Source organism: Gossypium arboreum, chromosome 11, assembly GCF_025698485.1.
Source record: "Gossypium arboreum isolate Shixiya-1 chromosome 11, ASM2569848v2, whole genome shotgun sequence".
Taxonomy (NCBI): domain Eukaryota; kingdom Viridiplantae; phylum Streptophyta; class Magnoliopsida; order Malvales; family Malvaceae; genus Gossypium; species Gossypium arboreum.
Window position 1 is genome coordinate 123,881,932 of NC_069080.1, and position 19,542 is coordinate 123,901,473.

Below are 19,542 nucleotides of genomic sequence, written 5' to 3' on the forward strand. Positions count from 1 at the left end.
GATGGTTCCTGACGAGATCATGTACCGATGTGGTAACTTTGATTGGGTGCCATTGTTAAGAATTGGGGAGCTACCGGGTATACTCCACTGTTAGCCTTGAGGCAATATAAGTCGAGGCAGTTTGTACCCACGACCTATGGGCTTGCTCAGAGTGAATTCTCATTTAAAGGTGCTCATTATAAGAAAAGAGTTCGGGAGTTATCGGATGCTTGGAAGCAAACTTGTTGGATGAAGAGGTTAGCCATCGGTTCTATGGTAACGCCCGAGTAAAGCGAGTGGTTTAAGAAGAGGATTAATGATAATATTCCTAGGCCAAGCATGGAGAATGCTCGACCTATCGAGGAACAATTACAAGTCGCCCCATCAGAATTGGAAATTATAAGGCAAGATTTCGAGAAGAAGAGTTCAGAGCTCGAGAAGAAGATCGAACAGTTAGAGGAAGAGAAGATGCATCTAAGGTTAGACGCTGATGTTCAGAGGTCAGAGGCTGAGAAATGGAGAAAAGGAAAAACTAAGGCCGAAGAAGACCTAAACAGCTTGAAGACAGACTATAAGAAGCTGCGCCTATCTATGAGGATTGCGGGTTTAGGTAAGACTTCCGAACAATGGCGCCACGAAATTCGAGAAGAAAAAACCAATACCGATCGGTGGGAAAGAAAATTTCGAGAAGCTCAATCACGAAATGAAGATTTAGAGAAGAGTCTATCGGTAAGCAGAAATGAGCGAGGGGAATTAAGTGCTAGAGTGGCAGAACTCGAGAAGTCTCTGCATCAGTACCGAAACCGCAACACCGCAATAGAGTTAAGGGCAAGCTTGAGCAAGACAGAAGAAATGAAAGGAAGAATAGGAGAGTTAGAGGCATCACTGCAGAACTGTGAGATGCGGATCCAGTTTTTCGAGGCAAACGAGGATCGTTGGAAAGAGCAGCTTCACCATGCGCAAGACCAAGTCAGAAACAAAGATTACCTTATGGGGGAAGCCATAACCCAGATTCGGGAGGTAGCAGACTACTTGCAAACTTTAGCGGTTCAAGCGGACACACTGAGCGTGAAGTATGAGTTGGAGTTGAATCGCAGACAAGAGCTGGCCTCGTTGCTTAGAAAAATTAGGACTTTAAGTGTTAGAGCGAAATTTTATTTGTAATTCGACTTTATGTAAAAGATTTTATTTTCGAGTGAAATTTTCTAAGGGCAATTGAATCAAAATTGATGCCTCCTTTGCATTTATGCATTTGCATTACATCATATCATTATGCATTAAAGGCTATAAGAGTTTTCTAATTAGTTAATTAAAAATTATTTCAGTAACCTGGAAACCAACGAAAACCAACCAACCACGCACCCCTACGGTACAAGAAAAAAATCATTAGATAAGAGACTCAAGAAATTGGAGCAAATGCAAAAGGACATGCAAGAACAAATGCAGTCTCAGATGGAAGAGCAGCTAGCCAAGATTCAACGAGAGATGAAGGAGCAAATGATGGAGTCCCAGAGAGAAATGATGTCCCAGTTATCCAAATTGCTGTTGGGAGGAATAGATAAAGGAAAGGGCCCCATGGACCAAGTTGAGGAAACGAATGAAGATCTCCAATACCCCCTGGCTTTACTCCGACGCATGTACCGATGAAGCCCGAGATTAACCTACAAAAACCATCGGTCACAATCATACCCCAGCAAGTTCAAGCCAAAGCTTCAATTTTGATGAACTTCCAAGCCGGCTCAGGCTCTAACTTTGTCAACAACTTGAACTATCCGCCCGTTCCCGACTTGGATGAAGTTGCTGAAGAGGAAAAGGCGAGGATGGATTTGCAAAAACAATTGGAAGAACGGTGTAGATGGCTCGAGGAAAAATTCAAAGCCATGGAGAGCGCAAATCATCATCAAGGGATTGATGCCAAAGATCTGAGTCTGGTCCCAGATTTAGTCCTCCCCCCTAAATTCAAAATACCTGAATTCGAGAAATATAATGGAACAAGTTGCCCTGAAGCCCACATCACCATGTTCTACAGGCGAATGACGGGATATGTTAACAATGACCAGCTACTAATCCACTGCTTTCAAGATAGTCTGGTTGGAGCGGCGTCTAAGTGGTATAATCAACTGAGCCGAGCCAAAATTAACTCATGGAAGGACCTGGCTCAGGCCTTTATGAAGCAATACAATCATGTGACGGACATGACCCCCGACAGAATCACTCTCTAGAATATGGAGAAAAAGTCAAATGAAAGCTTCAGACAGTATGCACAAAGGTGGAGAGAGGTGGCCATACAAGTTCAGCCGCCACTTCTAGAAAATGAGACAACAATGCTCTTTATCAACACCTTGAAAGCCCCTTTTATCACCCATATGTTAGGAAGCGCCACAAAAAGCTTCTCCGACATAGTGATGATGGGGGAAATGATCGAGAATGCTGTGAGGAGCGGCAAAATAGAGTAGGGAGATAGTGCTAGAAAGTGGCCCCAAGGAAAAGGGACAATGAAGTGAACAACATTAGCACATTCAACAATGGGTAGTCTAAGTTAATTACCATGAATCAACCCAAAACGGTGACTACCAATCAACAAAGCTCTGTAAGACAAGAATCCAATGCGAGGAAGAACACGGAAAGGCCACAATTCACCCCTATACCCATGACATATAGGGAGTTGTACTAGAACCTATTCAACACTCATGTAGTATCCCCTTTCTACCTAGAGCCATTGCAGCCCCCGTATCCCAAATGGTATGACACAAACGCCCAATGTGAATACCATGCGGGAATTATCGGGCACTCAATCGAGAATTGCACTACGTTCAAGAAAGTAGTCGAAAGACTCATTAAGGTGGGGATTGTGAGATTTGATGACCCAGCCACGCCCAATGTAGCAGGAAACCCACTCCCCAATCATACCGACCAAGGAGTGAATGGGATAAGTGAAGGCTTGAACAAGAAGACCAAGTATGAGGTGGCAGAAGTCAGGACTCCATTGAGGCGGGTATGGAAGGAGATGGCCAAGAGAGGATTGATTGTGTTGGATTCGAGGGAAGAATCCAAAGAAGAGAGAAACTACTATGAGTTTCACGACAAGGTGGGGCATGATATCCAAGATTGCATGGAGTTCAAAGCCTTAGTACAAAACATGATGAACAATAAAGAAATTGAATTCTATGAAGAGACCGAAAACCCCGTAGAGGGAGATATATGTGCATCGGAGGGAGAATCGACGGCACAAAATCGAACGTCTAACTATCCCGTGGTGATCATTTCGAGACCCAAAAATAATGAAGATAGAGTACAAATGCCACCGAGGGTCATAATCCAAAGACCTGCAGTTTTCCCTTACAAAGACAGCAAAAAGGTCCCATGGAATTATAATTGCAGTGTGATGATGCCGGGAAAGGAGAGCCTGGTTGACGCTCCAAGAGGGGACCAAGGCAAGGGTTTTTATACACGCGGCAGGAGGCGTTACGATACGGTGAATGAGGAGGTGCAGCTCACAAAAGGAAAAGCCCAGGTGGTTGAGGAAATGAAGGGAAAAGCAACCAAACCTATTAATGAACCAGTTAACGAAGAGGAGGTCAAGGAGTTTTTAAAATTCCTAAAGCATAGCGAATACAGCATGGTGGAATAACTACGTAAACAACTAGCTCGTATCTCGGTGTTGGCCTTACTTCTAAGCTCGGAAGTTCATCGTAGTGCACTAATGAAGGTCTTAAACGAGACATACGTTGCCAATGACATTTCCATTAACAAGCTGGACCGTTTGGTGAACAACATAAGTGCCGACAATTATATCTTCTTTAATGACGACGAGATACCACTCGGGGGCATGGGGTCGACTAAAGCTCTGCATATCACCACGCGCTGTAAAGGGTATACGCTGCCAGGCGTACTGATTGACAATGGGTCGGCTTTGAACGTCCTGCCTTTGACCACACTAAATAGATTACCTATAGATAGCTCTCACATGAAGGAGTGCCAGAACATCGTAAAAGCATTTGATGGCACAGAGAGAAAGGTGATGGGCAGAATCGAGGTACCTCTTCAGATTGGGCCAAACACATATGAGGTGGATTTCCTCGTAATGGACATCAAGCCCTCATACAATTGCTTGTTGGGAAGGCCCTGGATACATTCGGCTGGGGCAGTGCCTTCCTCGTTGCATTAGAAATTGAAGCTAGTATCGGAAGGGAGATTGATAACGATCAAGGCTGAGGAGGATATTATTGCAACTGTGAGCAATAATGCACCTTATTTGGAGACAGATGACAAAGCAATCGAATGCTTATTTCGATCTTTGGAATTTGTTAATGCGATGTTCATCACCGAGGGAAGTAAAATTCGGGTGCCAAAATTGTCCAAAACCACGAGGATGAGCCTCCAGCTGACGATCAGAAGAGGGACTCTACCCGGAAGGAGACTTGGGAGACATCTGCAAGGAAGGGTTGAAATGCCAACGCCGAAAGACAAGAGAGACCGCTTCGGTTTAGGATTTAAGCCAGATGCGAAACAAATGAGAAGAGAGCTGGAAAAGAAGCAAGAAAGAAGAAGAGCTCGATTAACCGGGGAGGAAATCAAGTGGGAACCAATAACATTCCCCCATATATCGAAAACATTTGTGTCCGGGGGAATCATTCATCCCGAGAGAGACACACCAATGACGGGAGCTATAGAAGAAAGGCTGGAAAGCTTGGACATCAACGTCATATGCGAAGAGGAGACAGGAAGAGAGAATTTGTCAGACATTTACCTCTGCACGCCTGGAAGTGTTCTGGACAACTGGACTATGGAAGAGATTCCTGTAGTTTTTAGAACGGATTCAGAGTAATGTCCAAAACACACTTATTGCTCTAGGCCTAGGAGTAATGAGAATCTTTTGTGAAATAGGCCGATGTTTAAAAACGACATTTCAGTAAAATGCACGGTTATTATCATTTTTGAGCAAATGTTATCTCGTCCTTTCAATTTCATTCATAACCATACAAATGATTGCTTTCGAATTCTTTTATTCTTGAAACATTCTTTTAAATATTCTTTCATTCGTCATTCATAATCATATCACGCAAATAAATGTTTCGAATACTTTTGATTCTTTATATCTGTCTTCGTCCTCATAACAGGTCCCTAGATATTAATGATACGAGTGACACTACTAGCGACTCAGAATTTCCTTTCGAGCAAGATGTGTGTATGGATGATTATCAGGATTTTGAAGATGACCAAGGCTGTAACCTATCTCCTTATTTGTTGAGGATGATAGAACAAGACGAGAAACAAATCCTACCTCACAAAGAATCCGTCAAAATTGTGAGCTTAGGAGGAGAACAAGAGGTGAAGATCGGAACATGTATCACTGCGGAGATGAAGCGAGACCTTATTGAATTACTTCAAGAATTCAAAGATGTCTTCGCATGGTCATACCAAGATATGCCCGGGTTGGGCACTGACATTGTGGTGTACTGACTCCCCATAAAAGAAGAGTGTAAGCCTGTTCAGCAAAAACTTCGAAGAATGAGGCCCGACGTCTTGCTAAAAATAAAGGAAGAAGTTCGAAAGTAGTTTGACGCTGGATTCCTGAAGGTGGTAAAATACTCAGATTGGGTAGCCAACATCGTCCCTGTCCCGAAGAAAGATGGAAAAGTGCGAATGTGTATGGACTATAGAGATTTGAATAAAGCTAGCCCAAAAGACAATTTCCCACTACCTCATATTGACACCCTAGTGGACAACACGGCGGGACACTCACTGTTTTCATTCATAGATGATTTTTTGGGATATAACCAGATCAAGATGCATCCTGAAGATATGGAGAAAACCATATTTGTAACCATATGGGGCACGTTCTGCTACAAGGTGATGCCGTTTGGACTGAAGAATGCGGGGGCAACTTATCAAAGAGCTATGGTAACCCTTTTTCAGGACATGATGCGTAAAGAAATCGAGGTCTATGTTGATGACATGATAGCTAAGTCTCGAACAGAGAAAGAGCATATACAAGTCCTGGGAAAATTGTTCTTGAGGTTGAGGAAGTTTCAGCTAAAACTCAACCCCGCCAAATGTACCTTTGGAGCCAAGTCTGGAAAGTTGCTAGGATTCGTGGTTAGTGAGAAAGGGATCGAGATTGATCTAGACAAAGTTAAAGCCATACAAGAGCTATCCCCGCCGCTCACTCAGAAAGAAGTTCGAGGCTTTCTAGGAAGATTAAATTACATTGCTCGGTTCATTTCACAACTGACCGAGAAATGTGACCTTGTCTTTCGCCTCCTCAAGAAACATAACCCAGGTGAATAGGATGAAGAATGCCAAAGGGCTTTCGACAAGGTCAAATAGTATTTATCCAATGCCCCAGTGCTGATGCCACCTAACCCCGATAAGCCGTTGATACTGTATTTGGAAATATTCGAGAACTCCATGGGATGCGTATTGGGTCAGCATGACGAGTCAGGGAGGAAAGAAAAAGCTATTTACTATCTCAGTAAAAAGTTCACGGAATGTGAGGCAAGGTATCCGCCGATAGAGAAGTTGTTTTGTGCCCTAATTTGGACAACCCGAAGACTGAGACAGTACATGTTATATCACACCACTTGGCTTATCTCAAAATTAGACCCCTTGAAGTACATGATGGAGTCAACAGCTTTGAATGGAAGGATGGCCCGATGGCAGATTCTACTTTCTGAATTCGACATAGTCTATGTGAACCAGAAAGCAGTAAAAGGAAGTGCAATAGCAGATTTTCTGGCCAGTAGAGCCTTGGAAGACTACGAGCCTTTGAACTTTGACTTTCTAAATGAAGACCTAATATGTGTTGCTACCACTAAAGAAGGTGCCCTAGAAGAGCTTCCTTGGAAATTGAACTTCGATGGGGTGTCAAATGCTGTGGGCAATGGAATCGGGGCTGTCTTGGTATCCCCAAACGGAGCTCATTATCCATTCACTAGTAAATTGGATTTTGATTATACAAATAACATGGTGGAATACGAGGCGTACATCATGGGAGTCCGTGCAGCTATAGAACGCAAGATTAAAGTGCTAGAGGTGTATGGAGATTCTGCGCTAGTGATTTATCAACTCAAGGGAGAATGGGAGACCAGAGACCCCAAGTTAATTGATTATCGAAAGCTGGTCCTGGAATTGGTTAAAGAGTTTGATGACATTACCTTCAACTACCTTTCACGAGACGAAAATCAGATGGCTGATGCTTTGGCTACCTTAGCCTCCATGATCAAGGTGAACAAACAAGAAGATGTCAAACCCATCCGGATGAGCATTTATGAAACTTCGGCCCACTGTTATAATATTGAAGAAGATGAAAAGAGAGATGATCACCCTTGGTATCATGATATATTGCAATACGTGAAGAATCGTGAATACCCGGACCAGGTAAGTGAGAATGACAAAAGAACGCTAAGAAGATTGGCCATCGACTATGTCTTAGATGGAGATATCCTATACAAAAGAAGAAAGGATCAAGTGCTACTAAGATGTGTAGATGCTGTAGAGGCTAAGAAAATCTTAGAAGAAGTCCATGAAGGCGTCTGTGGGACACATGCTAATGGCTTTACAATGGCCAAGCAAATTATGAGATTCGGGTACTATTGGTCCACCATGGAAGGAGACTGTGTCAATTACGCTAAGAGATGTCATAAGTGTCAAATCTACGGAGACAAAATTCATATGCCTCCTTCACCGCTGCATGTCATGGTTTCTCCATGGCCATTCTCTATGTGGGGCATGGATGTAATTGGACCAATATCGCTGAAAGCTTCCAATGGGCATCGGTTCATCTTCGTGGTTATCGACTACTTCACCAAATGGGTAGAAGCTACTTCGTATGCTAGTGTGACCAAGTCGGCAGTGAGCAAGTTTCTGAAAAAGGAGATTATATGTCGATATGGAATGCCGGAGAGGATTATATCGGCAATGCATTAAACTTGAACAATAGCGTGATAGCGGAAGTCTGCAGTCAATTTAAGATTAGACATCACAACTCGTCACCATATCGCCCAAAGATGAATGGGGTAATGGAAGCGGCCAATAAAAACATTAAGAAAATTGTGGGAAAGTTGACCGAAACCTACAGAGACTGGCATGAGAAGTTACCATTTGCCCTCTTTGCTTATCAAACATCAGTCAGAACCTCAACAGGGGCAACCTTTGTCTCTTTGGTTTATGGAATGGAAGCGGTGTTGCCAATCGAAGTCGAGATCCCGTCTCTTCAAGTGTTGTCAGAGTTAAAGTTAGAAGAAGCTGAGTGGATCCAATCTCGATATGATCAATTGAACCTAATTGAGGAAAAGAGGTTAAGAGCTATCCATCATGGTCAGATGTACCAAAAACGAATGATGCAGGCTTATGACAAAAAGGTTTGCCCTAGAGAATTCCACGAGGGAGACTTGGTTTTGAAAAAGATCCTTCCCATACAGAAGGACTTTCGAGGGAAATGGATGCCTAATTGGGAAGGGCTTTACATGGTGAAGAAAGCTTTCTCTGGAGGAGCATTGATTCTAGCCGAGATGGACGGTAAAAACTTGCCCAATCCTGTAAACTCGGATTCGGTCAAGAAGTATTTCACCTGAAGAAAGGGTGGCCAGAGTGAAAACCAACAAAGGCTGCTCTGAATTCGCAAAAAAAAAAAAGAGGAGAGGCCAAGGTGAAAACCTGCAAAGGGCACTTTGGAACCAAAGGGGCCTTCGAGTTGAAAACCCGAAAATGGGCAGCTCAAATTTTGAATATGGGGCATATGACAGTATTATCCTCTCGAAATCAGTAAAACAGTAGAATGTTACACCTTGGAGCATCAACAAAAGACGCAGGATCTCCTGAACACACATTTGGTTCGAAGGAGCCTTTGAGAAATTAGAATAGTAAAACTCGTGCTGCGATATCTGGGGCACCTTTTCCTCATTTTATTTTGATCCTTACCAGATTTGTTGTCCTGTTTAATGTATTCACTTCAAGTTTTGCTCAATAAAATTCCATCTTGTCCATTATGATAATCTCTTTCGAGCATTTTTTTGAAATCACGATTTTGGACTTATAACATTCACATAAAAGAGGTTACGCATACTACTCTGGAAAGTTTCTAAATAGTAGAAGGACCTGAAGCAGGGCCACTAGGTAGAACTAACCAGACTCAAAAGTGGGAAACATTGGAAAAAGAATAGTCCAAGTTGTGACTATTTCTTTGAATCTTCTATCAAATATAACGACTAAGCAGGAAGACACGATAGTGCATCAATGATAGAACCCGGATGAACTATGAGCAACAATACCTTAAACATTTAAAAAGAAACCACTCTCATGATGTTTACACATTCGTAATCATTCATTTAGTTAGGATCATTTGGCTCATTTCGATCATGGCATCCTAATTATTTGACATAAACATAGATACAGGAAACCCACTCTACAAATCATGTCTTTAAAAGACGATGTAGCGATATTGATCAATTCTACAGATCTTGTTTCCTTGAGATTGCAGTGGAGCAGATCGAAGACGGCGAATCTAGGCTTCCTAATGTTGCATTGAAGCAGATTTAAGCCACCATCCTAGCTCTCTAAAGTTGTAGTGGAGTAGGCTGAAGATTGTAGATCTTGTTTCCCTGAGATTGCAGTGGAGCAGATCAAATATAACAAATCTTATTTCCCTGAAGTTGTAGTGGAACAGATTGAAGCTAAATTACAGATCTTATCTCTTTAAAGTTGCAGTAGAGTAGATTAAAACAGATCTTGTCTCCCTGAAGTTGCAGTGGAACAGATTGAAGACGGTAAATCTTGCCTTTCTGAAGTTGCAGTGAAGCAGATTTAAGCCACCATCCTAACTCCCTAAAGTTGTAGTGGAGTAGGCTGAAGATTGTAGATCTTGTTTCCTTGAGATTGCAGTGGAGCAGATCAAATATAGCAAATCTTATTTCCCTGAAGTTGCAGTGGAACAGATTGAAGCTAAATTACAGATCTTATCTCTCTGAAGTTGCAGTAAAGAAGATCAAAACAGATCTTGTCTCTCTAAAGTTGCAGTGGAACAGATCGAAGACGGTAAATCTTGCCTTCCTGAAGTTGCAGTGAAACAGATTCAAGCCACCAAGCCTTAATCCCCTAAGCAGTAGGGTAATAGGCTGAAAATTACAAATCTTGCCTTCCTGAAGTTGCAGTGAAGCAGATTCAAGCCACCAAGCCTTAACCCCCTAAGCGATAGGGTAATAGGCTGAAAATCACTAGTCTTATCTCCCTGAAATTATAGTGGAGCAGACTGAAGACAACGGATCTTATCTCCTTGAAGTTACAATGGAGCAGATCAAGCTACAATTGTAGAAGAACACATTAAAGCTACAAACCTCATCTCCCTAAATTTGCAGTGGAATAGGTTAAAGCCACAAGTAGTCACAGTGGAATGAATCAGAGCAGCAGTTCTTATACCTTTGAGGATGCAGTGAGGCTACTTGAAGAAAAGAAGCTTCAAGAGAAGTCGAGGTTTGGTAGGCCCCGACAAATTTGGCCCTTCTTTAAGTCTTTGGTCTATTCTTGTTACACGACAACGAGTAAAGAGGGCAGCTGTAGAAAGCCCAAATTGCCTGGCCCAATTTCAATTTAAACCAACCTTAGCCCAATCCAAACCAAAAAAAAAAAATCCTAGGTGTGCCGCCCTACTGTCTGCCACCACAACCTACTCCATAGTTGGCCACCCACCCCCATTTTGCTCCACTTGGCTGCAATGGAAAAGGCAAATAAATTAAAAAAGAACAAGTTGTAAAAGGGGAGAAAAACCTACAATCTCAAGGTAATGTGGGGGGATATCAATCAAAAATACAAAAAACGATAGCAAAGATTCAAGTAAAGATTTTGTAACTTTCCGAATACAAAGAAAATAGAGAAAACACTCAAAGATTGGAGGTGATTTACGATTCATATTTTTCTTTTTTCTTTCTTCTTGCTTTGAAGGTACTTTATCATTAAAACAAATAAAGAAGAGATTCCAAAGACACTTACCTGCAGTTTCGATCGTCGGAGGCCATCCTCCGGCTTGGATATCGGACCAAAAGGGGGTAAAAGTGGTCTCCTCTTGTTTTTACGTGACTTAGGTCGTGAACCGCGGCAGAGGTGGAGGCGTGAACGCCGATGATACCCGTGAGCAGCCCAAAAGTGATGGCTAAGGCTTGGTCTTTGAGTTTGGTTGGAAAAAAAATCAAAAGGGGGTTCTTTCGAAATAAAAAAAAAATTGTATCAAAAACAAAAAGAAAAAAGAAAATTTAGAAGGTTAATTTCATTTTTTTTTTCCTTTGTTATCTCAATCTTTCTATTTATCTTTTCCTTATTTTATTTTTTTTCTCATTAACTTACTTTAAAGCAAAAAAAAAAAAAAAGAATTAAGGAAGAAGAAGAGACTAACCCGATTTCACGTGGCCCCACCACTTGTCTATGGTGGAAACCACGGTGGCTTCAAGGAGGCATGATGATTTCAAGCATGAATGGGTTTCTTTTGAAACCTGGCGATCTAAAAATGAAGAAAATGGGGGCGAAGTGCTGCTGTTCATTTCTGGAAAAGAAAGAAAATGAAAGATTCATTTTTTTAAAATAATTGGCCCTTTCATACATTAACTAAAACAACACCGTTTGGGTAAAGGGAAATGGTCCATGTGCCTAAAATGGATAATTTGTGTGGCTAATCCCTTCCTTTCTTCTGGGTTCTCATTCTAATCCCATTTTCCTTTTTATTTTTCTTCAAATTCTCCTCTTTAATTTTATTTCATTTTTAATTTAACCTAGGGCCTTGTTAGTCAAAATGCAACGTATAAGGACTAGGGATATTATCCCATTTAGTCCCTGCTAGTTTCAGCGCACCGCAATTTGGTCCTTTGACTTTATTTTATTTCTATTTTTACCCCAAAACCCCATTTGACTTTCAAATTAGTCCATTTTTGTTTGTTTACTCACTCATTCATCTATTTATTTGTTTATAAATATATTTTTCCATTATTTTTTGTTTTACTTGTTCATTTATTTATTGGTGAATATTATTCATTTACCTTATTAGAATCATTAATTCATAATTCTTTTATTTCTTTTCAATTTTATTTACTTTTGTTGTTGCTATTTTGTTATCTTTTATTATTTTATTCATCTATCATTCATTTTATATATATATATATATATTTTTTTCTTTCATTAATTACCGACTTTATTTATTATCATCATCATTATTATTATTATTATTATTATTATTATTATTATTATTATTATTATTATTATTGTCATTATTATATCATTACTATTGGTATTATATTTATACTCATGTTTACTTTATTATTCTTTCATATTTTGTGTATTATTTAAGTTATCATGTACATCATCAAATTTTTTTAAATGAATTTGTGTTTAAATTTATTCTCATCTTGTGTTACATAATCCTACATAATACATCTTTTAAATTATTATTATATGTACGTATATTTTTGATGTCTATGTTTAATCTATATGCAATCTTTTAAATCCACGTTCTTTACACATATAGTTTTCCTTATATGTAAAAATATGATTTCAAGTCTATTACGTGTAGTTTATAATGAAGTTGATTCAAACTTGGATGTATTACTAAAGTGTGTATTCTTTACAAATAATTATTTTAAATATATTTATACGTATATGTGCTTTTATAAACCTAGTGTATGCGTTTCAAGATTATATTTAACAAAGCATTTTTGTTATTCTCGAATGCCCTATACGTTTTAATTTTTCATATATATATATTCCAATAAACATTTTTTCCTTATGTATATTTCTATGATGTTTTTACAATCATTTCTAAGTTTATTTATATATATATATACACATACACATGACTTGTAAATCCATTATGTTTTAAAGATTATATTTTTATATATATTTTAACTATTATTTTTTTACTTTACACACAATTTAAAATATTATTCATTACATGTAAATCGTCAATTTTAAAACAATATTCTTCATTACTTTGCATATCATTCGATTCAAAATAGTCATCCTATAACACATGATTTAGTAATTATGCATATATTTTTAGTTTATTTTTACCAATAGTTCTAAATTCATCTAATTATACATTGTGTAAATTATGTGTTCATTTATTCGTCATCATCTAAAAATCATTTTTTACCACATTGGCTTCTAATTGCTATGTTGTTCTTTTTACGTCTTGCATTGGTCATTCTATATCATGCTATGTACATTATTGTGGCATATTTTTATATGTATTGTTTTGCTTGTGTGATTGTTATATTATCATTTTCGTCATTGTATTATTATGTCAATTATTCTCCATGCATTATTATAATCGGGTTGCATTTTTAGGTCAGCTATATTTAATTATTAATTTGTTAATTGATTGTATCTCGTATGCGCCTACTACCCCATATCATCATTCTCCACTTGGTTTATGAAATGTGGTTTTACAAAATCTAAATTTTATGATTAATTTCATCTTATTTCAAATCGAATTGATGCGTTTTAAGCTAATTTCACAATTATTAAAAATTCTTTAAAATGAAGACGAGACTCGATATTTGGCAATTTGCGGAATAGTGCCCTAACGTGTTGGGTTACAATTTCGCGTTTGCTCAAAATAATCGAATATCCCTTCAAAATTTCACTCATGCCTTCTAAAAATTCTTTAGAACGAAGACGATATTCGATATTTGGCAATTCGCAGAATAGTGCCCTAACATGCTGGGTTATAATTTCTCGTTTGCTCAAAACAATCGAATATTCCTTTAGGTTTTCACTCATGTTTATTAAAAACCTTTCAATACAAAGGATGTTCGATGTTTGGCAATTTGAGAATCGTGCCCTATCGTGTTGGGTTGCACCTTTTCATTTGTTCTAAACAATCGAAGATTCCTTCGAAATTTCATTCACGTTTTCTAAAAACCCTTTAAAACGAAAGAAGTGTTCGATGTTTGGCAGTTCAGGGAATAATGCCCTATCATGCTGGGCTGCAATCTCCCGTTTGTCCAAAATAATCGAATATCTCTCCGAAATTTCACTTGTATTTTCCAAGGTGAGGCAATGGTCAATGTTTGGAAATTCGAGGAATCGTGCCCTACCATGCTGGGTTTCGATTTTTCATTGGACTAAATAGTTGAGCATCCTTTTGTGATTTTATAATTATAAATTTTCGGACGTTGAAACAAGAAGATTTTTGGCAAAGGACTCGGGTTATTCAAATGTTATTAACAAGAACCATATTTCAAAAACATTTTTAATTTTAGACAAAAGGACAGTATTTAATCGATTTGGTACCAATTTTGGGCGTAATGAGGGTGCTAATCCTTCCTCATACGTAACTGACTCCCGAGCCTATTTTCTCATATTTTCGTAGACCAAAATCATTGTTTTAGTAAACCAAAATGTTTTATTAAAATAACCCAAATTTCTAGGTGATCCGATCACACCTAAACAAGAAAAGATTTGTGGCGACTCCATTTTCGCTTTCCAAAAAGTCGATCCATCATTTTTAAATCGAAAAAAAAACGTAATAAAAAAATGGTTTCGACAGCTTGGCGACTCCACTGGGGAAAATAAGAGACTCAAGCCTCAAAATTGATTATTTTCTCTCCTTTTGTCGAAAATTTAAAATTTGGTTTTTAACAGATGATCCTTTTACTTCATTTGTTTTGGTTCAAGTCCTATAGAATACTTTTGCATTACATTGTATGACCATTGTCGTCACACCTTTTAAGTGGGAGTGAGAAACTATGCTTTCGTGAGGTTTTCACCTCCGCATGGGCTAGGGGATCGCTTCCGGAATACATCTGTACTTATGTCTTTGTGAGTTTTTCACCTCCGCATGGGCATAAGAAAATGTATTCCCTTGAACTGAACTTGGTCCATATGAGCCTATAATGGGTGAGGACCGAGGAATCTGCTGGTTCGGGTACCTTATCTCTAGAACTAAACCGCATATAGTAAACCTTAGGAACCATCCTTGGATGAAGCTGCGTCGAGCCTTAGTACTTACCCGTATATGCGTCATAATTATCGTTTATGTGCTTGCATTCTATCACTATTATTTGACACTAACCGGTGTTTTGTTTGGTTTTGTCTTTTTTGCATAACATTGCATACTAAAGGAGGCGTTAATCTGTATTCAATTACTAAGTTAGAAAATTTGACATGGAGAATGAATTTCTTAGTAAAGTCGAGGATAATGCGGCTGTTCGTGCATGGTCGGAGAGGCTACAATCGGAGAGAGGGGATAGCTTGGCATAAGGGTATGTATCGGAGTTGCAAGATTTCACTCGCGTCAATGTAGTACAAAACGAGTTGCAAGAGTTGAGAGACATTTGGGCTAGTTGGAATGAAGGAATCAAGTAATTGTTTTACCAAAATTATGGTGACGTATCCTACCTGCTAGACATTAGAGTGGATAAGAATTTGTTCCGAGCCTTGGTGCAGTTTTGGAATTCTGCGTACAAGTGTTTCACTTTTGGAGAAGTGGATTTGGTACCTAACATGGAGGAATACACTACTTTGCTCAGGTGTACCAAAATTTAGGTCCGGAATACTTATGCTCGGGTTTTTAGTAGTCAGACTTTCGTGAAGAAACTGATGAGCATTTCTGGGATGAGCGAGCCTTGGGTCATTACTCGGATTCCGCAAAAAGGTGATAGCAAATGTATCCCTTGGGAGAATTTGCGAGATTTGATCTTGACACATCCAGATGAAAGAAAGAGGGTTGATAGATTTGCCTTAAGCATCTACAGATTAGTGATCTTTCCTAAGGCTTTGAGGCACGTGGACGAGGCGGTCATTGACTTGTTTGATCGCTTTGAAAAGGGAATCACACCGGTGCCGGTAATATTGGCAGAAACGTTAAGATCTTTGAGCTCATGTCGGAAGATAGGCAAGGGGCGATTCACTGGATGTGCACAATTATTGATAGCATGGTTCCACGGACACTTTTGGAAGGTAGACAAAATTTCCTATCGAGTCTTCTCCGAAGGTTATTTCCCGCTGAAAGAAGAAGCAGCTATACAGAGAAGAGAGGATATCTCAGAAGAGAAGTGGATGGACATTCTTCAGAACCTCAAGGAAGGGGATATCGAGTGGAGAGCTTATTGGATGGTTCCTGACGAGATCATGTACCGATGTGGTAAATTTGATTGGGTGCCATTGTTAAGAATTTGGGGAGCTACCGGGTATACTCCACTATTAGCCTTGAGGCAATATAAGTCGAGGCAGTTTGTACCCACGACCTATGGGCTTGCTCAGAGTGAATTCCCATTTAAAGGTGCTCATTATAAGAAAAGAGTTCGGGAGTTATCGGATGCTTGGAAGCAAACTTCTAAGATGAAGAGGTTAGCCGTCGGTTCCATGGTAACGCCTGAGTATAGCGAGTGGTTTAAGAAGAGGATTAATGATAATATTCCTAGGCCAAGCATGGAGAATGCTCGACCTATCGAGGAACAATTACAAGCCGCCCCATCAGAATTGGAAATTATAAGGCAAGATTTCGAGAAGAAGAGTTCAGAGCTCGAGAAGAAGATCGAACAGTTAGAGGAAGAGAAGATGCATCTAAGGTTAGACACTGATGTTCAGAGGTCAGAGGCTGAGAAATGGAGAAAAGGAAAAACTAAGGCCGAAGAAGACCTAAACAGCTTGAAGACGGACTACAAGAAGCTGCGCCTATCTATGAGGATTGCGGGTTTAGGTAAGACTTCCGAACAATGGCGCCACGAAATTCGAGAAGAAAAAGCCAATACCGATCGGTGGGAAAGAAAATTTCGAGAAGCTCAATCACGAAACGAAGATTTAGAGAAGAGTCTGTCAGTAAGCAGAAATGAGTGAGGGGAATTAAGTGCTAGAGTGGCAGAACTCAAGAAGTCTCTGCATCAGTACCGAAATCGCAACACCGCAATAGAGTTGAGGGCAAGCTTGAGCAAGATAGAAGAAATGAAAGGAAGAATAGGAGAGTTAGAGGCATCACTGCAGAACTGTGAGATGCGGATCCAGTTTTTCAAGGCAAACGAGGATCGTTGGAAAGAGCAGCTTCACCATGCGCAAGACCAAGTCAGAAACAAAGTTTACCTTATGGGGGAAGCCATAACCCAGATTCGGGAGGTAGCAGACTACTTGCAAACTTTAGCGGTTCAAGCGGACACACTGAGCGTGAAGTATGAGTTGGAGTCGGATCGCAAACAAGAGCTGGCCTCGTTGCGTAGAAAAATTAGGACTTTAAGTGTTAGAGCGAAATTTTATTTGTAATTCGACTTTATGTAAAAGATTTTATTTTTGAGCGAAATTTTCTAAGGGCAATTGAATCAAAATTGATGCCTCCTTTGCATTCATGCATTTGCATTACATCATATCATTATGCATTAAAGGCCATAAGAGTTTTCTAATTAATTAATTAAAAATTATTTCAGTAACCTGGAAACCAACGAAAACCAACCAACCACGCACCCCTACGGTACAAGAAAAAAATCAATGGATAAGAGACTCGAGAAATTGGAGCAAATGCAAAAGGATATGCAAGAACAAATGCAGTCTCAGATGGAAGAGCAGCTACCAAAGATTCAACGAGAGATGAAGGAGCAAATGATGGAGTCCCAGAGAGAAATGATGTCCCAGTTATCCAAATTGCTGTTGGGAGGAATAGATAAAGGAACGGGCCCCATGGACTAAGTTGAGGAAACGAATGAAGATCTCCAATACCCCCTGGCTTTACTCTGACGCATGTACCAATGAAGCCCGAGATTAACCTACAAAAACCATTGGTCACAATCATACCCCAGCAGGTTCAAGCCGAAGCTTCAATTCCGATGAACTTCCAAGCCGGCTCAAGCTCTAAATTTGTCAACAACTCGAACTATCCGCCCGTTCCCGACTTAGATGAAGTTGCTGAAGAGGAAAAGGCGAGGATGGATTCGCAAAAACAATTGGAAGAACGGTGTAGATGGCTCGAGGAAAAATTCAAAGCCATGGAGAGCGCGAATCATCATTAAGGGATTGATGCCAAGGATTTGAGTCTGGTCCCAGATTTAGTCCTCCCCCCTAAATTCAAAATACCTGAATTCGAGAAATACAATGGAACAAGTTGCCCTGAATCCCATATCACCATGTTCTACAGGCGAATGACGGGATATGTTAACAATGACCAGCTAGTAATCCACTGCTTTCAAGATAGTCTGGTTGGAGCGGCGTCTAAGTGGTATAATCAACTAAGCCGAGCCAAAATTAACTCGTGGAAGGACCTGGCTTAGGCCTTTATAAAGCAATACAACCATGTGACGGACATGCCCCCGACTGAATCACTCTCCAAAATATGGAGAAAAAGACAAATGAAAGCTTCAGACAGTATGCACAAAGGTGGAGAGAGGTGGCCATACAAGTTCAGCCGCCACTTCTAGAAAAGGAGACAACAATGCTCTTTATCAACACCTTGAAAGCCCCTTTTATCACCCATATGTTAGGAAGCGCCACAAAAAGCTTCCCCGACATAGTGATGATGGGGGAAATAATCGAGAATACTGTGAGGAGCGGCAAAATAGAGTCGGGAGAGAGTGCCAGAAAGTCGGCCCCAAGGAAAAGGGACAATGAAGTGAACAACACTAGCACATTCAACAATGGGTAGTCCAAGTTAATTACCGTGAATCAACCCAAAATGGTGACTACCAATCAACAAAACTCTACAAGACAAGAATCCAATGCGAGGAAGAACACGGAAAGGCCACAATTCACCCCTATACCCATGACATATAGGGAGTTGTACCAGAACCTATTCAACGCTCATTAGTATCCCCTTTCTACCTAGAGCCATTGCAGCCCCCGTATCCCAAATGGTATGACACAAACGCCCAATGTGAATACGATGCGGGAATTACCGGGCACTCAATCGAGAATTGCACTGCGTTCAAGAAAGTAGTCAAAAGACTCATTAAGGTGGAGATTGTGAGATTTGATGACCCAGCCACGCCCAATGTAGTAGGAAACCCACTCCCCAATCATACCGACCAAGGAGTGAATGGGATAAGTGAAGGCTTGAACAAGAAGACCAAGTATGAGGTGGCAGAAGTCAGGACCCCATTAAGCCGAGTATGGAAGGAGATGGCCAAGAGAGGATTGATTGTGTTGGATTCGAGGGAAGAATCCAAAGAAGAGAGAAACTACTGTGAGTTTCACGACAAGGTGGGGCATGAAATCCAAGATTGCATGGAGTTCAAAGCCCTAGTACAAAACATGATGAACAATAAAGAAATTGAATTCTATGACGAGACCGAAAACCCTGTAGAGGGAGATATATGTGCATCGGAGGGAGAATCGATGGCACAAAATCGAACGCCTAACTATCCCGTGGTGATCATTTCGAGACCCAAAAATAATGAAGCCAGAGTACAAATGCCACCGAGGGTCATAATCCAAAGACCTGCAGTTTTCCCTTACAAAGACAGCAAAAAGGTCCCATTGAATTATAATTGCAGTGTGATGATGCCGAGAAAGGAGAGCCCAGTTGACGCTTCAAGAGGGGACCAAAGCAAGGGTTTCTATACACGCAGCGGGAGGTGTTACGATACGGCGAATGAGGAGGTG

General features: G+C 40.2%; 1 protein-coding gene across 1 annotated transcript; it reads left to right on the forward strand.

Annotated features, from left to right (window-relative positions):
• Nucleotides 1-318: 318 nt before the first annotated feature.
• Nucleotides 319-1,626, forward strand: LOC108471336 (nuclear distribution protein nudE-like). The gene is made up of 2 exons (XM_053021376.1): nt 319-948; nt 1,426-1,626. Exons 1-2 carry the CDS (start codon nt 319-321, stop codon nt 1,624-1,626), a joined length of 831 nt encoding a protein of 276 aa, XP_052877336.1.
• Nucleotides 1,627-19,542: the final 17,916 nt, after the last annotated feature.